Source organism: Trichophyton benhamiae (genome assembly GCF_000151125.1).
Source record: "Trichophyton benhamiae CBS 112371 chromosome Unknown Abenha-G-c-31b08.f1, whole genome shotgun sequence".
Lineage (NCBI taxonomy): Eukaryota > Fungi > Ascomycota > Eurotiomycetes > Onygenales > Arthrodermataceae > Trichophyton > Trichophyton benhamiae.
In genome coordinates, this window is record NW_003315089.1 from 340,910 (window position 1) to 358,719 (window position 17,810).

Genomic DNA, 17,810 nt, shown 5'->3' on the forward strand with positions numbered 1-17,810 from the left:
TTTCCTTCGCTCTTTATATCTTTCATTCTTCGGTCCCGGTGCTGGTTCGCCGCTTTGAATAACTGTTTATAATATATTCGTTAAATATTCCAGCTCAAAAACTACGTCCGAATTCCAGAAATGTCGCCTACAGCTTCCATTGCAGGCTCCCATGCTCCCTCCGCAGCGTCGGACCGTGATGAGTCTACATACCTTGCAAGAAGCCGGATGATCCACTGGGCTCGCATCGCCTTGACCTCACTCTCGCTTGTCCTTGCAGCAGCAGCTGTTGGTAGTGAAGGCCATGCACTCAACTACTACAAAGGCACAGTCAAATACAGCAAGTTTTGGCTTTCTCTTTGGCCAAAGGAGTTGGACCTAGGTCCAAGCACCGCCACCATTGTCTGCGGGACTATCCTGCTTGTCTTCAACCTAGCCTATACCGTTGTTGCTGTTATGCCTTCTGTAAGTTGCTCTTCAATTTGTGCGCCTCTCCACGGGTGTATAGACTGATGGAAGACAGCCACGATCCCGAGTGCTTTTGCTAAATGCTTTTATCACCATTATTGCATTTTCCGGCTTTGTCGCTTCGGTAGCAGCTGTTGCAACGTCAGTGATAGCGTATAACCCCCACTACACTGACGGAGGGGCACAACTAGGCCAGACGCTCAATTCGTGGACATGCACCTGGAGCTTCGGCGAGGGCGTTGACTCCGACGGGGCCACAATATCTCCGGTAGTCAACTTCGGCCGTCTTTGCAGGGAGACTCGCGCGTCTCTTGCCATCCTGTGTGTCTTGATCGCGGTCCAATTCCTATCATGTCTTTCAGCGGGCTGCGGATGGTGGTTAGAGGTTGAGATGAACAAGAAGAGAAGATTCGCTGCGTCTGCTGAATCACAAGTAGAGAAACATCACGAGGCAGTGTAGGCAGCGTATCACCACGACCTAAACAGTCTTCGATATCACGTCATCTTCTTATGTCTTCTTCTTTCACTCAATGGACTTTTCTACCGCAACTTGTCTGATATTTGTTTATTATTGTATCTTGGAACATGGGCCGAAGACTGCAGAGTTCGAACAATGGATGGATGACTAATCCTGACAGTGTATTAGGTAACAAGGATGACTAATATATTACATAACTTGACGGAAAGGATAAACTATGATACGTTAACTTACTAAGCCATGACTAATCTCTTATCTTTATCAAAGCGACCGACAGGGAAAAGAAGTCGAAAGGAAGCAAGAAAGACGAACAAACGAGCAAAGATGGCGCGCGGGAGTAGGATAAGCGCAGATGGCGGTGCGGATGGAGGGGATGCAGCTGTTGGGGCTGATGCTATACCCCAGGAAGATCCCCAGGCTTACAACTCGGAGGAAGACTCAGACTTCGACGAGCAAGCAGCAGCTCAAGATGCGGCGGAGAGCGCATCAGAAGCTGAAGGAGAAGGAGGAGATGTGGACAGCGAGAGGCCAAGGAAGAAGAGGCGACTATCTGGTGAAGGTAATGGGGCGGATGCGGACAGTGACGAGGAGTTCGCGGAACCTGAGCTGGAGTCCGGAGACGAAGCTATGATACGACGTGCAAAGGAGAGAAAGGAAAAGAGACGGGCCCAGAAAACTGGCAGTGGAGCTGCAAACGGTGCAGCAGGCAGCGAAAGTGATGACTTTGACACAGACGACGATGATGAGGGTGGCGAGGGAGGATTTGTTCGCACTCGAAGGATGCGCATGAGGGTGTATGTGTCCTGTGTTTTCTATCTATAAGAATCAGCAGCTAATTGAAACAACTTTCCTGTTTATAGGCAAGAAGAGAAAAAGGCACTGGCAAAAACCGATGGCGCTACAATTGACGTTGACTCAATATGGCAGCAGATGAACCGGCCGCAGACACAGAGTGCGGCGAATGAGACGAAAAGCAATAACGCAGATAGCATCACGGGGGAAACACAAGCTACGTCCTCGAATCTCCCGCTGGAAGAAATGATAACCATACGGCGGACGTACAAGTTCGCTGGGGAAATGATAACTGAGGAGAAAGTCGTTCCGAAGGACTCTGCTGAAGCGAAGCTCTACTTCTCTACATTGAATGCAGCTAAGAAGAAGGCTAAAGGAGCAGAAGGAGAAGCAGATACAGCTACAGATACAGACTCAAAGGCGGATGGGGATGGGGAGGTGAAAAAGCCGCTACGACGACCGCTCCGACGGTTCTCCCGCTTCGACCCTAACCCGCCGGACGCTATCAAGAAGAGCTGGGAGAAACAGGCTGCCGTCGAGACACCTGGGGAAGAAGGAAACACAGCCAAGGGCCCCAAACTGAACACTGTGATGAAGTCGAAACTCGACTGGGCCGCGTACGTTGACCGGGAGGGCATCAAAGACGACCTAGATGTACACAGCAAGGCGAAGGAGGGCTATATGGACCGGATGGACTTCCTGGGCCGTGTAGACGCAAAGAGGGAGGAAGAACGACGGAATGCGAGACTGAAGAATGCTGGCTATTGATGCCAGTCTGTATCTATATAATAATATATGAAGTGTATGAGTGTATCAACATGAAGAACATGAATTCGCAGCATCACGGCATCACGCATAATCAACCACCCTCTCGACTATAATCACAACCACCAGCCAAGGACCAAGACAACGACCAGTTTATGGAGTCCAGCGTATTGTGGCTCAGTTCAGCTTCGCTCTCGTCGCTCGGAATCGTATTAGGTCGCGCTTTGACGGCGTCATCGACGGTATCTCGTACACGCCCAGCTGTCTCTCGACCTCCGTGAAGCCCGACTTGAGCAACACTTTGACCGAACCCATATTCTCCGGATCGCAGTAGGCTTCTAACGTGTCGAACTGCGGCTTGTTGGCCCAGAAGAGCTGCATAAATGCGATGACGGCTTCGGTCGCAAAGCCGCGCCCCCAGGCGGACTGGTGAAAGGTGTACCCGACCTCAGGCACAGGGTCTGATTGAAAGGTGCCCATGGATCCGATCATGCCGCCGGGCCGCAGGGGAGAATCGGCCGGCGCATCTCGTTGGATCTCCTCGAGCTCGGAGGCAGGCAAATCGGAGCGGATGAGGACGGCGTAATTCTCGCCCAGCGGGTTGTTCTCCAGCAGCAGGCCGGACATCCACTCACGGCTGTCCTCGAGCGTCTTGCACTGTCCCCGGCTGCTCCAGCGGGTGGTATAAGCGTTCGACCAGATCGCATGGAAGCCCTCGAGGTGCTCGCTGGTGATCCGGACCAGCTCGAGCCTGGCAGTCTTCATGGTTGGTTGTGGGAATAATCGCTAGTTATCTATCGGCAGTCGGATCGCTGTGGCTGGGATACGGATACTATTGATATTGGCCCAGCTGGTGCTGTAATGTTTGTGTTGAGGTTAGCTAGAACGAGGGATCTCTTTCTCGCTTTCTCTCTTTCTCTCTCTCCTTCCTTTCTCTTTGCCTGGAGGTCGAGAGGGCTATAAATATGCCTATCTCGTGTCTACGCTGAGTCGCTGCGCCCCTCCCCCAGAGCCAACAACCAACTGACTAACTGCCAGCGTAGGTTCGTTTGTTGGCGCCGGCGATGCCATGAGCCTAACTAACTAGTTAACTAACTAGTTGGTTAACTAACTAACCAGCGGCTCGAAGTCGGAGTCCAGATGGGATCAGTCGACCCTGAGCTGGGCCCATCGTCCGGTTCTGTTTTCGGAGATACTTACCGAGGGGTCTATCAAGTCGGCTGTTGGCCATCCAGGGGACATCTCGTATAAATAACGAATTACGCATGGAGACAGCGATGATTATGATTCACCATTCCGTGCGGCTGGTCCAGAAGGAGCCCAAAAGGAGCGTCAACGAGAGTTAAGTTACAGGGAAGACCCGGCCCGTGATAACTCTACCTTGATGGAACTGATTGACTGCATGGTACTACGTATCATCACTCGGAGACGGTCTTTACATAGGACTTCGCGGCCTTCATAACTACTCCACGGTGCTTAGTTAATTGGCCGGGCACGGGAGCCTTGACAGGAGGCCACGATCCTTATCCGCGAAGACGCAGTTAATGGCAACTATTAATATTATTAAATGGCCGGCGAGCTATAATAATAACATCACCAGCAAGTCATGCAGCCAGCCTCCACAACCTCTCGGTGGAATTCTCCAGCCCCACAAAAGGGTAAACGGATTAATACTTAACTAGGTACTGAACTAAGAGGGAGGGCCGGAGTGGCGAGTTTCAATAAATAATAAATACCCACGGGCAACACGTCACCGGGGGAGATCCATACTCTAACAGCCTCTCAAGTTCGTATACGGAGTACAGAGGGCCAATTCGGACAGCAGCCATGAAAGAAGACGCCCCAATCCTCTATCCAAACCAACTGGTTGGAGAGCGTGTTGGTACTTATTCTAAGGAACACTCGACTGGCATTCCAAAGCATATCATCGAATATCATGAACATGTCCGGGAGACATTGCCGGATACGGCAAACTACATGATTTCCATCTCCCAGGCGCAGGCCATGTGCTTTCTTGCAAAAACTGTAGGGGCAAAGAGAAGTGAGCTGCTCCCATTGCCGGACATTGTGAAGTTACTGAGATGTTGACGGTTTATCCCAATATGAAGTTCTTGAAGTCGGTGTCTATGTGGGACTCTCCAGTCTTGTATGGAGCACCGCCGTTGGTCCTGAGGGCAAGATAACGGGACTGGAGTTCGACTCTAACTTCGCTAAATTGGCCGAGGAGGCCTTTGAGAAGTATGGCGTCAAAAATGTAGAACTTGTCGTGGGAGACGCGCTCGAGACGTAAGTCCATGCCATTGCCTTTCAAAGTTTACAGCAGCGGTCTAATTAAGAATATAGTCTCCCAGCTCTTGTTCCCACTGAGCCATACGATATGATCTTCATTGATGCTCAGAAACGAGGATACCCAAAGTATCTGGAGACTATTCTTAAGTGCTCTCAACCTGGCTCACAGAACCGTCTGCTTCGCCCTGGTGGACTGATAATCGGCGACAATACCCTCAGATGTGGCTTTGTGGCCGACGATAGCGAAGATAACCCCTGGCGTCAGCATAACTGGGGTGAACATCGCAGAGAATACTGGAAGTCGGAAGATATTATTTCCCTACGGGCATATAACGACGCCATCGTGAAGTCAGACCGCCTGGAAAATTGGCTCTGCCCGCTATGGGATGGTGTAAACATCACTCGACTGCTTGATTAGATACCATTATTGTATGGATCCTTATCAATAACTATTGTCGCGTAACTACTTCCTGAATAATTCATGGCAATTGGTTCTCGCATTACTTTACACGTTATGGTATGCTAGGAGTCATTTAAAATGAGATAAATTTGCTACCAGTTGAAGTATGAGCACGATTAAAAATGTACCTATGTAAAGCATCCCCATCCCAATTGACATGAATGTAAGACGAAAACCACCTATTATCCCTTCCCAGTAAGGAACCCTAAAGAACCGTAGCATGCAGAATCATCAATGACTGAACCAGTGCCGGATGGGCTGAAAATTATCAAAACAAGAAAAAAGAAAAAAGGAAAAAAGAGAAGAAAAGAAGAAAAGAAAAGAGCTTGAAGAAGACGATCGAATTGGAACATCAGGAGGAATTACTTGGAATGAAAGCAAGTTACACCAGGAAGATGCAGAAAGGGAGTTGGCAGGATGAGTCGTGTTTTGAAAATATCGTTTCTTTCAACAGTCCAGGCCCGTAGCAATGATGGAAGGGGAAAAAAATCAAGAAGACAGAGGGAAGGGGATATCATAAAGTAAACGTCACAGGGGAAGGGTTCAAATAAAGAGTAAAAGAGAAGCCCCGATTGATATCCAGGCGACAACACCAGGAAGCTGCAAGATAACGCCAACCTTGGCTGAAAAAAAAGAAGAAACAAGAGAAACCGTATAAACAACGTAGAGTACATGTTATTACTATTCATGACATATTGTTCCGCTGCTGCTGTTGCTGCTGCTGTTGTTGCTGCTGTTGCTGCTGTTGCTGTTGGAAAGCATGGGCCCTGGCTATAGCCATCTGAGTGGCGGCACGGTTTTTACCAGACTCGGCATCCCTTCGCATGATATCATTGACATGGTTTTGAGCAATTTTTCCCAGTCCATTTACGTACTGCATCTTGATATTGGGTGGGTAATTTGAAGGCGGGCCGTACTGAGGCATGACCCTCTGGGCCATCTCGGACTGCAGACGAGCAAGATGATATTCGTACAGCTGCTTGTACTGGAGGCTGACAGCCATCTTTTGACGGTTCTGTCCGTTGGCGGCGGCAGCAGCAGCAGCCATAATCTGCTGCTGTGTCATTTGGGGTAATGGTCGTTGCTGACCTTGTTGGGCAGCTTGCATCTGAGCTAGCTGCGCTTGGATAAGGCTAGATTGGTACGAATTTTGCATTTGGGCGCCCGGATGTCCTGGTTGCTGCTGTTGCTGCTGCTGCCCTGGCATCATTTGCTGATGCATTCCTTGCTGTGCAAGAGTGTTCGCCTGGAATTGAGACATCTGTTGCTGTGCCATCTGTTGGTTATTGAGATTACGTTGCGCTGCAAGTGCATTTTGCCGTTGCTGTATCATTTGAGGTGTCATCATTGTCCCATTCATAGGCGGGTTGACCATTGCCTGGGTCATAGCGGGCGTTTGGGCCATCGTAGAAACATCGGGGCTAGGGTGAGCCATTCGCTGAGTTGGGGTAATATTCCGCATTATCGGAGTTCCGTGCATCACAGGAGTTCCATGCGTCATCTGAGGCGTGCCATGGGCGCTATGACTCTGTTGGCTACGAGTGGTAGCCATAGGATGGCCCATGGGAGCCGGATGGCCATGTTGCATGCCAGAGGAGACTGCCATGGGACTTCCTGCACCTTGTGCAGAGCTGGTCATTGCCATTGGCACGCCTTGATTCATAACATGAGGCGAAGGTGCATGGGGAGTGAGGTTTCGAACGATTGGCGAAGAGTGGGGAGCCTGTGAAGCAGATATGATATGCTGCTGTTGGAGTGTGACTGGGATACCTGAATTCCCTTGCGAAGTTGGCCGCATATTATGAGATGCAAGGAGTTGAGACTGGGCTTGTGCCTGAGCCTGAGCCTGCGCCTGAGCTTGTGCATGGGCATGAGCTTGTGCCTGTGCCTGTGCCTGAGCTTGAGCTTGCGCCTGGGCTTGGGCTTGAGCCTGAGCTTGAGCCTGGGCTTGTGCTTGCGCCTGAGCTTGCGCCTGGGCTTGGGCTTGCGCCTGGGCTTGGGCTTGTGATTGAGCAGCCTGTTGGGCATAGAGTTGCCGACGGGCATCATCTTGCGATTGGCTTTCTGCTTGACGCTGTTCAAACTGTCGACGCTTCTCCCGTTCAGCTTCCTGTTGTTGCCTCTTTGCGTGATCTTGTTGTAGCTTCCGCTCGTGCTCTCTTCTGGCCCTTTCCTCGTGCTGACTGCGGATATTTTCGAGGGTTTTGAATCTAGAGAACCGGGGTTCAAATGGAACAGCACCTCCATCCCCGTCGACCACGGCCGATTTTGCAGCATTTGCGCCTGCTGAGATTGCCGGTTCAAGTCGTTCATCCATGATAAGCATAAATCGCTCCTCGGCAGCAGCCAGAGCTTCATCAGCCGCAAGCTCAGCAACAGTACGTCTTCTAGTCTTTGGTGAAGGTGGTTTATGACAATGCAAGGGCGATTCCAGAAGTTTGAGCAGCCGCTGACTAGCCTCTAAGCTGTCAACAGGTTCAAGATATAATGGAGGAGCAGTAGCAAGGATCAATTTTGCCTCAACTTCTGGAATTTCGTGCGGCTCAACAAGCATCTTCTGGCGCTTTGCTGGGTGTCCGCGCTCCAAGGGAGGAGCAGTAGCAGATAGTGGAGTGGATGGCTGAGCAAGAGAGGTAGAGTTCGAAGTGCGAGAACCATTGAGACCTTGAGATTGGCGACGTTGGGGGGATCTGGGGTCGGGAATCATAGATAATATAGTGAGTTCGGCTTGTAGCGAACGCGGAGTAGGATGCAAGACCGTGGTGAAAACCTTAGGTCCGGTAGCTTTGCTGTTCGTAGATTCTTCGGTAAGAGGTTGCTTCCCTTTGAATTTGCTGGAGTCCAAAGCGTCGGTTGATTCTGAAGATGCAGACGGCTGCACAGCCTGACCAGTTGTGGTAGGTTGAGTAGTTGTGGCATTGGAACTGGTCTGACTCTGTTTGGGGTACGGGACATAGGAAGAGGGCGTCATGTGTTCATTGTAGTTATGGATGGAAAATGGGATAAGTTTCTGCCCGGATGAATCTTTTGTGACAGGAGCAGGGTCAGCCGAAGGAGACCTATGGTCAATCACTCGGACGATTAAGCACCCTATATTAACATGTTAGTTCAAAATATGCTAATGCGCCATATATCTAGGACTTGCCTTCATAAAACCGCACATTCCCCATGATGAGCTCCTCCATCATGTCATGGGGTACTGTGCCATCCTTAAGATGTTCAATGACCACTTTCATTTCCGAGTTATAAGGAAAGCTACCATCCTGCTTATCGAATCGAAAATGAGTTGGGTGAAGGTGAATGGTCAAAGAAGGCGGGAACTTTGCATATTTCTTCAAGATGTAAGAAGTAGTTTTGACTACACTCAGCCGATAAGCTTGACGTTAGCAGTGATAACAAACAGAATTGTATGACAGAGCTGCGCAAACAGATGTAAGGGTCCCCACCATATGGCTCGACAAGTTTTTTAGCCTGTCTACCATCCGCGCTGCCATTACCCATGGCATGGCGCCTGGTTGATGGGCGTTGTAGCCGTGACGAAGGGTCTTGCGGTCTCTGAGATGTGTCTCCGTTGACCTTCGCCACCGGCCGCCCACCAGTTCCATTCGCAGCAGTACCGGAGGATGAAAAAGTGCTGAATGGTTTTATAGCTCCTGCTCGGCTCATAGAAGTGGAAATAGGTGAGGAAGATGTTTGCGCCGGCCGGGAGCCGTTGGCGCCAGACTGTACGAACGCTGGGGGAGGGGGCCGCTTCATCTTGCCCGGATGTGCCATGGGCTTGGTGGAAACTGCGGTAGCCATGGGTTCGGCAGGCAGCGAGCTACCTCCCACCGGGTATTAAGGAGGCCCAGACGCTATGGAGCGAAGAGAAACGCGCCCGATAGTCTAGGAACTGGATGCTCGGCTGATATGCCGGACATGAGGGGACGGAGGCCTGGCGAGAAGACGCCGTTCGCAGGACGGGCAAACCGGGCAGTAGGCAGACACCAACTCGGAGACTCAGATCGTTGAAAGAAACAGTCAGCGAAGACACTGACGCAGCGCTGATGGCGAGTTGAACAGGCCGCCGGTCAGGATGAAGTCATGCGAAGTTCATGAGATTTCGATCTTTCTATCTTTCGTTTCTCTGTCGTTGTCTCGATGCTTAATAATCAGTCATGTGATAAATATTAGTAATAAAGATGACTATGTTATTAGTAAGCTGATATTTTTATTTTGACGTTAAAAGAAAAGTTGAAGAAGACAACAAAGTAGACAACGACATCAACAGACAACGAACGGGAGCGAAGTTGCTGAGAGATGCGGCCTAGGGGGGAAGTTGATGGGCGGGTTCTTTCTAAGGCACTTGACTAGCTAGGATATACCGTCAATACCCATTTTTGGAACGAAAGGAACTGCGAACACTACGAGACCATATTCTATTCTCTTGAAAACAACAATAATGAATGATAACACCAGGATGTAAACCTGGGATGACCATTTCCAAGTGGCTAGGCACCTAATCGTTGCCCACGCATCCATTAGTGAAACCTCCAGAAGAAAACGCTACCTTGTTGTTATCAAAGCATCTTGCTCGAACCCATATAGGCGTGTGGAACTTCAACTCCCATTCCATTCCATCCTTGTCCGGCTCGTCAAAGTACTTGAACTTGAAGGCAGTAACTCCGAGCCCAAGGCAACCTTTTATGCTTGGCAGGATAGTCTGCCGCCCAGAGTCGTATGTAGACCAGCCGGCACCATGAAGTTTATAGTCGGAGTAAACGGCTTTATACCACCCCTCACAGCTTCCGTGCGGTTTTTTGATCGGTGGCCATGGTCTGTTTTCTCGCTTGACATTGATCTCATAGGTATATCCTCCCCTTACCCATCTGCCTCCGAATTTCCAGTTCATCGGGTTGTTGGCATCGTTACCATCACACCCGTTGATAATCCGGTTGAATGAAAACAAACAGTCTTCTTTAACGTATTTCTGAGCGCCATTCGACAACCTTAGCTCAAATGTATGCTCGTCCGGAGTGCCCTCATGAAAAGTCTGAGACTTTCTCCAGTTGATGGTATTGTCGGGTGCCTTTATGCCATTGCAGAATGTTTTGTAATTTTCATTCATTCTATCTGGGTTCGCATAAGCTTTACGACCCTCCTTCTGCCAGCACTTAAACTCGGATTTGGCAGAGCAAAAGTCCTGCAGCAACCCGAGCTGTTTTGACCGCAGGTATACTATCGTCTCAAGCGTGAACGCACTAATCGTCTCATGACCTTTTTCATTTGGGTGGAAGAATCTTCCCCACCGATCGGGCAATCCAAATCCAAACGTCCAGTCAAAGCTGCCGTCGCCCGGGCAGCCTGGGGGGTCAGGAGCCCTTGCCCCAAGTTTATGCAATACCTCGTTTTGCGGATCGGCTGATTTGTATAACAAGGAGTTATATATACTTTCCAATTCTAACTTTCGCCGTCTCTCAATCTCATTTGCGTCAGGTTCCTCACGCTTGGTTATGAGATATTCGAGAAATGATCGTTTATGTGTGTCAGGTTTGAAAAATTGAAGCTCCTTTGTTTTTGGGTCAGGATAATACCCCATGGAACCCGGCTGGCAGAATTGTCCAGAAACTCTTATTGGCCACGGGTCCCAGTCTGACGTTGCGATGGAATAGCCAATTCCTGAGTCTTTCGATATCTCTTCAACAACCTCTTCGGTTGCCTTGTTGATATGCTGCACCAGAGTATTGAATTTCTTCCGTCTTTCGATGGTCAGGGGTAAAGGCTTAAGAAACAACCCAGGAAGCCAAAATGCCGATGGTATTTGTGGAAATGACCAAGATTGGTCCTTTGTGCACCCTTCATCTTCAGTGTTAAAAAACTGGGCATATTTGTTAAAAACGACGATTCCATCCTTTTTCATTTTATCATTCAACGCCTTAAGGATGCTTTTCAGATTTGGCTTTAGGATCGTGTCAATGTTGGTTTGTGCCTTGTCGAGAACTGCCTGGCACGATTCCTCTGAATAGGTCGGCAGAAATATGCAGGTAGTGATGATTTTTGACTATTACTACTTGTTAGTTCGACGAAATTCTCCTTCACGGACCTCTTCATTGAAAAATTTACCAGACACAGGTCATTTCCTCCAGCTGTTAGGACTACCAAGTTTAAGTCCCCCTTCAGCGCTTTTGCTTGCTCGTATATCTGAACCGATCGATCGCCACTACATGCAATGTATTGAAAGTCCTGAACTACAGACCCGAAGAGCCTGTTGAGGACTGCAGGGTATGCGAGGTCATATCGAGAACAACTCCGATCACTCTTGCTTTGCGAGTATGGCCTTCCTGCGCCAATGCCTGCGGTGAAGCTGTCACCGATAGCCGCCCATCTTTTCACCCATCCGAAATCCGCAGCATCCTTGATGTTTCGAGTTGAAAGGGGGGATTTCGGCTCGATAACTGCTCGATCATAGCTGTGGCTTTTTATCGCAAAGCCATTAACTATGCTCGTAATTGCTATGATAGCCAATGCAACCTTGTCCATCTTGCGGATGATGGTAGTGCAAAACAGGCTAGGTAGTTTACCTCCTACATTGAATATAAAGACTACGAGGTATACGGCTTAACCCTCAAGTATTTAGCACTTGGAGGAACCAAACGACTGTCGCGAGAGTTGTGAGCAATACTGTTGGCCTTGTGTTTCTCGAGAATACCAGAGCCTCGACTCAAACCCATCATGTTGTTGGCATTTATCCCCAATACCTTTGGTATCATTTGTGCCAAGGAAGGGAAAGCAAAGGAAAAATAGATATGGCTATAATATCAAGTGTATTGGTTATAGCCTGCATTATCTATAAAACGCTGTTATAGGTACCACGGCTAGAGCTATGGTCTGTTGGTTTAAACTGCCTACTCGCGTTTGCAGTTGGACTTATATACGGTACAACTGATGAGGATACCAGATACCACGGCTTTCAATGAGTCTCCTTTGTTTGTCTATGAGGTAGTACAGCGAGGCTTTATTAGTATGCATTTGGCAACCAAAATCGCGGCCCCATAGTAACGAAAAAATGCTCCTATACCCACAATGCCCGATTCAGATGGACATAAAGACGAATCTTGACAAACGTCTTGCTGCTCTGCAGTTGCGGCCGGATCTAGATCCGACGCCAATCTCATAAGATGCAATGATCCGTAAAGCTCTACAAGACGATTTGCCTTGACATTCATAGCTTTGAGTAATTATCTAGCTATCGGTCATGGCTATCAAGGTTATATTGATATTTTTCTGCTACATTTTCGCGTCGACATTGAACGCCGGACACCCTTTATGGGAGTACTCCCAACGGGATATCAAAGCTAATAATGCAAGTCATCCTCTTGCTAAACGCTGGGCAACTATCAATCCAAACTTAGGTACCTTTCATCTATGGCCGGATAAGACTGTTCGCTTCGTCTTCGAAGATAAGAAGTCAAAACAAGCTCTTGGACCTTGGATTGTTGCGGCAATGGAGATATGGTATGCTGCAGGACTTCCCAGGGATTTTAAAATGACTGAAGTCTCCGAAAAAACAATGAAAAAGGAACGAGCGAATGTCCTGGTTGTAAAATTCACTACAAAGCCGGCCCTATACGCAACTCCCGCAATACCGCCGAAGGATGAAAAGAACGGGATTAAGGGGCCTACCATGCTTCTAAACATAAGGAATGACGTTGGAATGCTAGACATCGGGGCCAATATTGCCCACGAGATCGGACATGTCTTTGGATTATTACACGAGCATCAAATACCTGCTTTCTGGGGAACCCCTGGACATTCAGAGTCGTTATTCAAATTCAATTGTGAAAACTTGCAAGACTATCAGAAAGTGACAAAGGGGCTGTCTGCATCAGAGATCGAAAAGGCCTGTACAGACCGTGCCACTGCTATAAAACTGAGGTTCAGCGCTTCAGAATATCTTCCTATTCGCTCAACAATCATGCGCACGCCAAGGGTTCCGGCTGTACCGACTGCCGATGATGTTGACTGGGATTCTATAATGATATACCCTAGCGGTTCTGGAGCTGCATCTCCCGACGGTACTGGTCCTGAAAATGACTTACGAAAGAGCGTTTTATTAAAAGCCAATGGTGATAAAATCAAGCCAAACCTCGCCCCAAGTGACCAGGACGTAAACGCTTTGATAACTCTCTACGACGTTAAATTTAACACACCGCAACCAAAGCTACTAAACGACCCGTCACACCCGGATTACTCAAAATTTAAGGAAGAGTCATCCAAAAACACAAAGTGTTAGTGAGCAAAAGCGCCTTTCTTTTCTCGACTACTAAAAACGACTTTCTTTTATGCTGAGCTTGAGTAAGGGCCTTTATTTTGTTTTACACTGGTTAGCAGTAGCGGAGTAACTGAGTTATGGAATTATACAACTAAACGTAAGAAACTAGAAGCCTAATAGACTCTCATAATTCCTCTTTCTCAGGCCATACTGTCCCCAAGTCCGAGCCTAAGAATGATAGTGGCCCTTTGGAAACTTCCGTTTTTGTCTTGTTCATGGCAGCTCCCAGAGCATCTATCAAAGTCCCGTCATCTAGATCAATAGCCCAGACCATAACGCCTCCGAGACAGCGTTTGTTAGCATAGTCCATTTTGATTTTCAGTGTTTCTTCGTCATCCCAGCTAACCCACTGGTCATTGTCCCAAGTGATTAGTTTTGCAGCTGCTTCAGTGTTCAATTTGATAGTGGCACCTTGTGAAATGACCTTCTTGATTTCTCCAGCCGATAGTACCCCAGGCGTTCCCGTGCATTCACCTCCATGAGCTCCTGACTTGAATTCACACCCAGGGTCCAAGCAATTCGGGTCCTTCATTGTGAAACTTCGGCCGTAAAATCCCAACCCCATCACCACTCGAGCTGGGTTAATGTTATTACGCCAGAGTAGTTCCAGGGCCATGTTGATTTCTGTAAGGTTTGTGTGAGCGTATGCATGTGAGCCTATAGATTTGACGCCAGCGTCCCACGTCCCGTCTAGAAGTCCAACATCAGTTAGTGAGGGGCAGGAATGCATTCGGGAAGCCTTGGGAGTGGCCTACGGATGTCATATGTCATGACGTTGAACCAATCCACATGTGGTTCAAGGTTCACAATATCGAAACCACGAAGATACCAATATGATGCCGGCTAAGAATGACGTTAGAAAGGCTGTTAAATGTACTGTACTTAATGGAAAGAAACTGACCAAAGTTATTGAGAGACCAAACTTCCGGCCAGTCTGGTTTAACCGCCGCCTGAGCCTTCGTAGGAATGTAACAAAGTTCTTGAAGTCTTCTGGCTGTCCCGCTCGATCATCCGCCACAGGGTATTCCCAGTCAATATCAACCCCATCGAATCCATTGTTTAGCATAAAAGTAATAAGTGACTCGAAAAATGCGTCTTGTCTGGACTCTGATGCCGCCAGATCAGAGAATGTAGTCCGTGTAGGCCCCGGATCATTCATAGCCCAACCTCCTATAGCAATCCAAACCTGTAGATCGGACTGATGATCCTTCAGTGCAGTTACTCTTTGGTAGAGTGACCCTGTCTGAGGGTCCATTGAAGCAATCCGGAAAGAATGGGGATCAATTAATGCAAATGCAAAGTTGATATGGGTATAATAGCCTAAGGGGATATCCTCTGGCTTCATAACTATGAACACTTCAGTCCATCTGTAAGAGAGACAACGCTGCATATGGCTAGCATAGTCGAACTTACCTCCGCAAGGCCGCTGCAGATTCCATCCCTCATAGTAGCCAATTACTCTTGAATGGGCAGATTTACCATTCCCGCAATTTGGAGAAACAACTGTTGCACCTCCACAAAATTCCGATGTAGTTCCTACGAAAACCCCGTTAGACTGAATCTGCACCATCGATATAACTACTAGGAAGTCTTACCACAGAAGCCGAACTTGCTGCAGCACACATTCAGGGGACATTTTTCAGCATTTGACCATTTCTTGCCCCATCCCGGATCACATTCGCTTTTTGAATTACACGAAGATGTGCATCCTGGTCCACAGAACTTAGGTCCTAAGCCACAGACGCCATTACCGCTGCGATCTCTAGACATCCAAATCAGTCTAACGAGCCCTGTTTTCCTTGGATGACGGCAGCGAGATGAATCAACAGTCATTACTTACAGAGGGCCACAACACCCGAGCTTGCACTTTCTCGTAGCCGTACATGTATACTCCTTGTTATCGGTCAGAAGCTTGCTGTCACTACGGGGAGCAGGGCTGGACGAAGCAAAGGAAAACAGAGCTGAAGTGGATAAGAGGGTCAAAATAAGGATCCTAGATTTGTGCAGGCCCATCTTTGGATTCCTGGTGCAATATAATTTTCGATCTTAGCTATTCAGGGGTAACTAGTTATTAAACTCTGGCTCCAAGGGGAAGCATATAAGCCCTTAAAACTACCACGGCAACAAACAGGTAGTTATGATTTTCCTCTTTATCTTTTATCCCTGTTGCGTAGTTACAATGACACAGCCTTAGGGAGACAACCGTTTCTAACTCTCGTCCACAGGAGTGTTTGTCAGTTGGTGAAAGTACCTAACGATGAAAAAAAAAAAAAAAAAAAAAAAAAAAAAAAACATCCAACAATAATGTCGTCTGTTGAGACAAGTAACTAGTGAGTTAGCTGTTGCGACGACAGTTGCATCGGGGTGGAACCGCGAAGGCCCAGCTCGCGGAATTGTTATTCACCGCACCATTTAGTCGTTTGCTGCATCTGGATCGCCCGATAGGAAGTCGAGTTTGTACATAGAGATCGTTTTACAGGATATCAGGCATACGATAGCCCAGAGGGAGGGAAAGCAATAAGTGCACTTACCTGTATCCGCTTCGTTATCAAGCCCAGTCCTATCCATAGCTGGGTTGTTAGAATGACTTGCCTCGATTTTATCCTCCTCTTATGGGTATGCGTAGCCGTTGGAGGCCAGGCTGTGAGCCAAACCGCCTCTGCTCAGAAGCCTAGTATACCCGGAGAGACGATGCCAGCTGGTCCTACGAAACCTAGGACTGCTCGGAATTGTAACAGATGGCACATCGTCGAAAAGGGAGATACATGCCCCAAGGTCGAAAGCATCTATGGAATCTCACATAACCAGTTCCTAGAGTGGAATCCATCGGTTCCAAAGGACTGCTCTCGAGAGTTCTGGCTGGGTTATTCATACTGCGTTGGAGTGAATGACAACCCAGTAATTGCCACCCCTATCCAGACAAATCTGATAAATTCAACGATGACATTCCCAAGCACTTCTCCTACATCAGTTTATTCAATCAGAAACCCGGTCACATCGGACGAATTTACTGTCTCGTCAGTGGAAACAGCTTGGCCGCCGAAAAGAACCCAGCCTGGACAGCCGTCATATTGCAACAAGTGGTATCATGTCAAGATAGGCGATACATGCAATACTATCCAGATCCTCCACGGGACATCAATGACACTCGAAGAGCTGTGAGTCAGTTCCTTTCCTTACGGTAGCACGGTTGCTAATGTTGAATTTTGAACTCAAGCCATCAGTGGAATACTGGACTCGGAGAGGACTGCTCGGGTCTCTATGTCGGCTGGTGGGTATGTGTTGGCATCCAACCGAGAACCTCCTTAAGTCTCTTCTACCCAGACGGATCAACGGTATTGCTTCCGGAACCCACACAATACACGCCAACACCCACCTCCGTAGACACAGCGGAGTTCACTGCCTCTCCAACGCAATCAGGATTAATACCTGGCTGTCAAAAGTTTTATCAAGCAAGGCCAGTAAGTGAACTCCCCAAAGCAAACCCCTATTTCACAAGGTAACTAGCTGACATTTAATCATCACTGCGAACATAACGACTAGGGTGATACATGCCCCAAGGTCCTCTCTCAGATCGGATATATCACGAAGCAACAGTTGCTGGAATGGAATCCAGCGCTGGGTGAAGATTGCTCTGGCCTCCGGGTTGGCTACTGGTATTGCGCAGGAGCATTTTCCGGAGGAAACCTGCCAGGGCCTCCAACGGTAACAACCGCCCCTTCGCCATTACAAAGCGGTTCGGCGAGCAACTGTGTAGCTTGGTATCAGATGACGCTGAGCGATACATGCGAGTCTATCGCTACAATGTTTGGAACGTTTTCCAGGGGAGAATTTATCTCCTGGAACCCAGCAGTGAATGAGGATTGTTCGAAAATTCAGGTTTGGCGTTTCGTTTATTCTGTAATTTCAGCTCTCCAAGACTGGCCTAACCACGCTGAATACGGGTATAGGAAGGGTCCTGGTATTGCGTTGCGGTTCCGGGGACACCACGATCCCGGACCCTGTCGGCCCCAGCGAGCCCGACTTCCACCAATCCAACGCAATCAGGATTCCCATCGAATTGCCGTAAGCGTTGGCTTGTTTCCGAGTAAAGTTTCCCGTATCTCTGACGTAGCTGAAAGTTCCATCTAACGGTTTGTACAGGTCAGAAACATGTAGTATAATCCTGAAGTTCACAGGAATTACTTTAAGCAACTTTCTCCGGTGGAATCCAGCAGTGGGATCCGAGGGCTGTGATAATCTGCTTCCGGGGTATGAGGTATGCATAG

At 48.4% G+C, this 17,810-nt stretch overlaps 9 protein-coding genes across 9 annotated transcripts; 5 read left to right on the top strand and 4 right to left on the bottom strand.

Moving 5' to 3' along the window:
* Positions 1-120: 120 nt before the first annotated feature.
* Positions 121-907, top strand: ARB_02180 (uncharacterized protein; the record flags this gene model as incomplete). The annotated part of the gene is made up of 2 exons (XM_003011580.1): positions 121-444; positions 488-907. 2 exons carry the CDS (start codon positions 121-123, stop codon positions 905-907), a joined length of 744 nt encoding a protein of 247 aa, XP_003011626.1.
* A 258-nt stretch (positions 908-1,165) lies between these two features.
* ARB_02181 (uncharacterized protein) lies at positions 1,166-2,485 on the top strand (the record flags this gene model as incomplete). The annotated part of the gene is made up of 2 exons (XM_003011581.1): positions 1,166-1,719; positions 1,786-2,485. The coding sequence occupies 2 exons, from the start codon at positions 1,166-1,168 to the stop codon at positions 2,483-2,485; spliced, it is 1,254 nt and encodes a 417-aa protein (XP_003011627.1).
* Positions 2,486-2,659: 174 nt separating this feature from the next.
* ARB_02182 (GNAT family acetyltransferase, putative) lies at positions 2,660-3,247 on the bottom strand (the record flags this gene model as incomplete). The annotated part of the gene is made up of 1 exon (XM_003011582.1): positions 2,660-3,247. The coding sequence occupies one exon, from the start codon at positions 3,245-3,247 to the stop codon at positions 2,660-2,662; it is 588 nt and encodes a 195-aa protein (XP_003011628.1).
* Positions 3,248-4,309: 1,062 nt separating this feature from the next.
* On the top strand, positions 4,310-5,189 carry ARB_02183 (uncharacterized protein; the record flags this gene model as incomplete). Its single annotated transcript, XM_003011583.1, has 3 exons — positions 4,310-4,523; positions 4,591-4,768; positions 4,826-5,189. 3 exons carry the CDS (start codon positions 4,310-4,312, stop codon positions 5,187-5,189), a joined length of 756 nt encoding a protein of 251 aa, XP_003011629.1.
* Positions 5,190-5,916: 727 nt separating this feature from the next.
* On the bottom strand, positions 5,917-9,032 carry ARB_02184 (uncharacterized protein; the record flags this gene model as incomplete). Its single annotated transcript, XM_003011584.1, has 3 exons — positions 5,917-8,321; positions 8,377-8,589; positions 8,660-9,032. 3 exons carry the CDS (start codon positions 9,030-9,032, stop codon positions 5,917-5,919), a joined length of 2,991 nt encoding a protein of 996 aa, XP_003011630.1.
* Positions 9,033-9,729: 697 nt separating this feature from the next.
* On the bottom strand, positions 9,730-11,980 carry ARB_02185 (uncharacterized protein; the record flags this gene model as incomplete). Its single annotated transcript, XM_003011585.1, has 3 exons — positions 9,730-11,271; positions 11,334-11,778; positions 11,826-11,980. The coding sequence occupies 3 exons, from the start codon at positions 11,978-11,980 to the stop codon at positions 9,730-9,732; spliced, it is 2,142 nt and encodes a 713-aa protein (XP_003011631.1).
* A 485-nt stretch (positions 11,981-12,465) lies between these two features.
* Positions 12,466-13,503, top strand: ARB_02186 (uncharacterized protein; the record flags this gene model as incomplete). The annotated part of the gene is made up of 1 exon (XM_003011586.1): positions 12,466-13,503. The coding sequence occupies one exon, from the start codon at positions 12,466-12,468 to the stop codon at positions 13,501-13,503; it is 1,038 nt and encodes a 345-aa protein (XP_003011632.1).
* A 163-nt stretch (positions 13,504-13,666) lies between these two features.
* ARB_02187 (class V chitinase, putative) lies at positions 13,667-15,112 on the bottom strand (the record flags this gene model as incomplete). Its single annotated transcript, XM_003011587.1, has 2 exons — positions 13,667-14,293; positions 14,444-15,112. The coding sequence occupies 2 exons, from the start codon at positions 15,110-15,112 to the stop codon at positions 13,667-13,669; spliced, it is 1,296 nt and encodes a 431-aa protein (XP_003011633.1).
* A 1,013-nt stretch (positions 15,113-16,125) lies between these two features.
* On the top strand, positions 16,126-16,704 carry ARB_02188 (uncharacterized protein; the record flags this gene model as incomplete). The annotated part of the gene is made up of 1 exon (XM_003011588.1): positions 16,126-16,704. The coding sequence occupies one exon, from the start codon at positions 16,126-16,128 to the stop codon at positions 16,702-16,704; it is 579 nt and encodes a 192-aa protein (XP_003011634.1).
* Between the last annotated feature and the right edge of the window lie 1,106 nt (positions 16,705-17,810).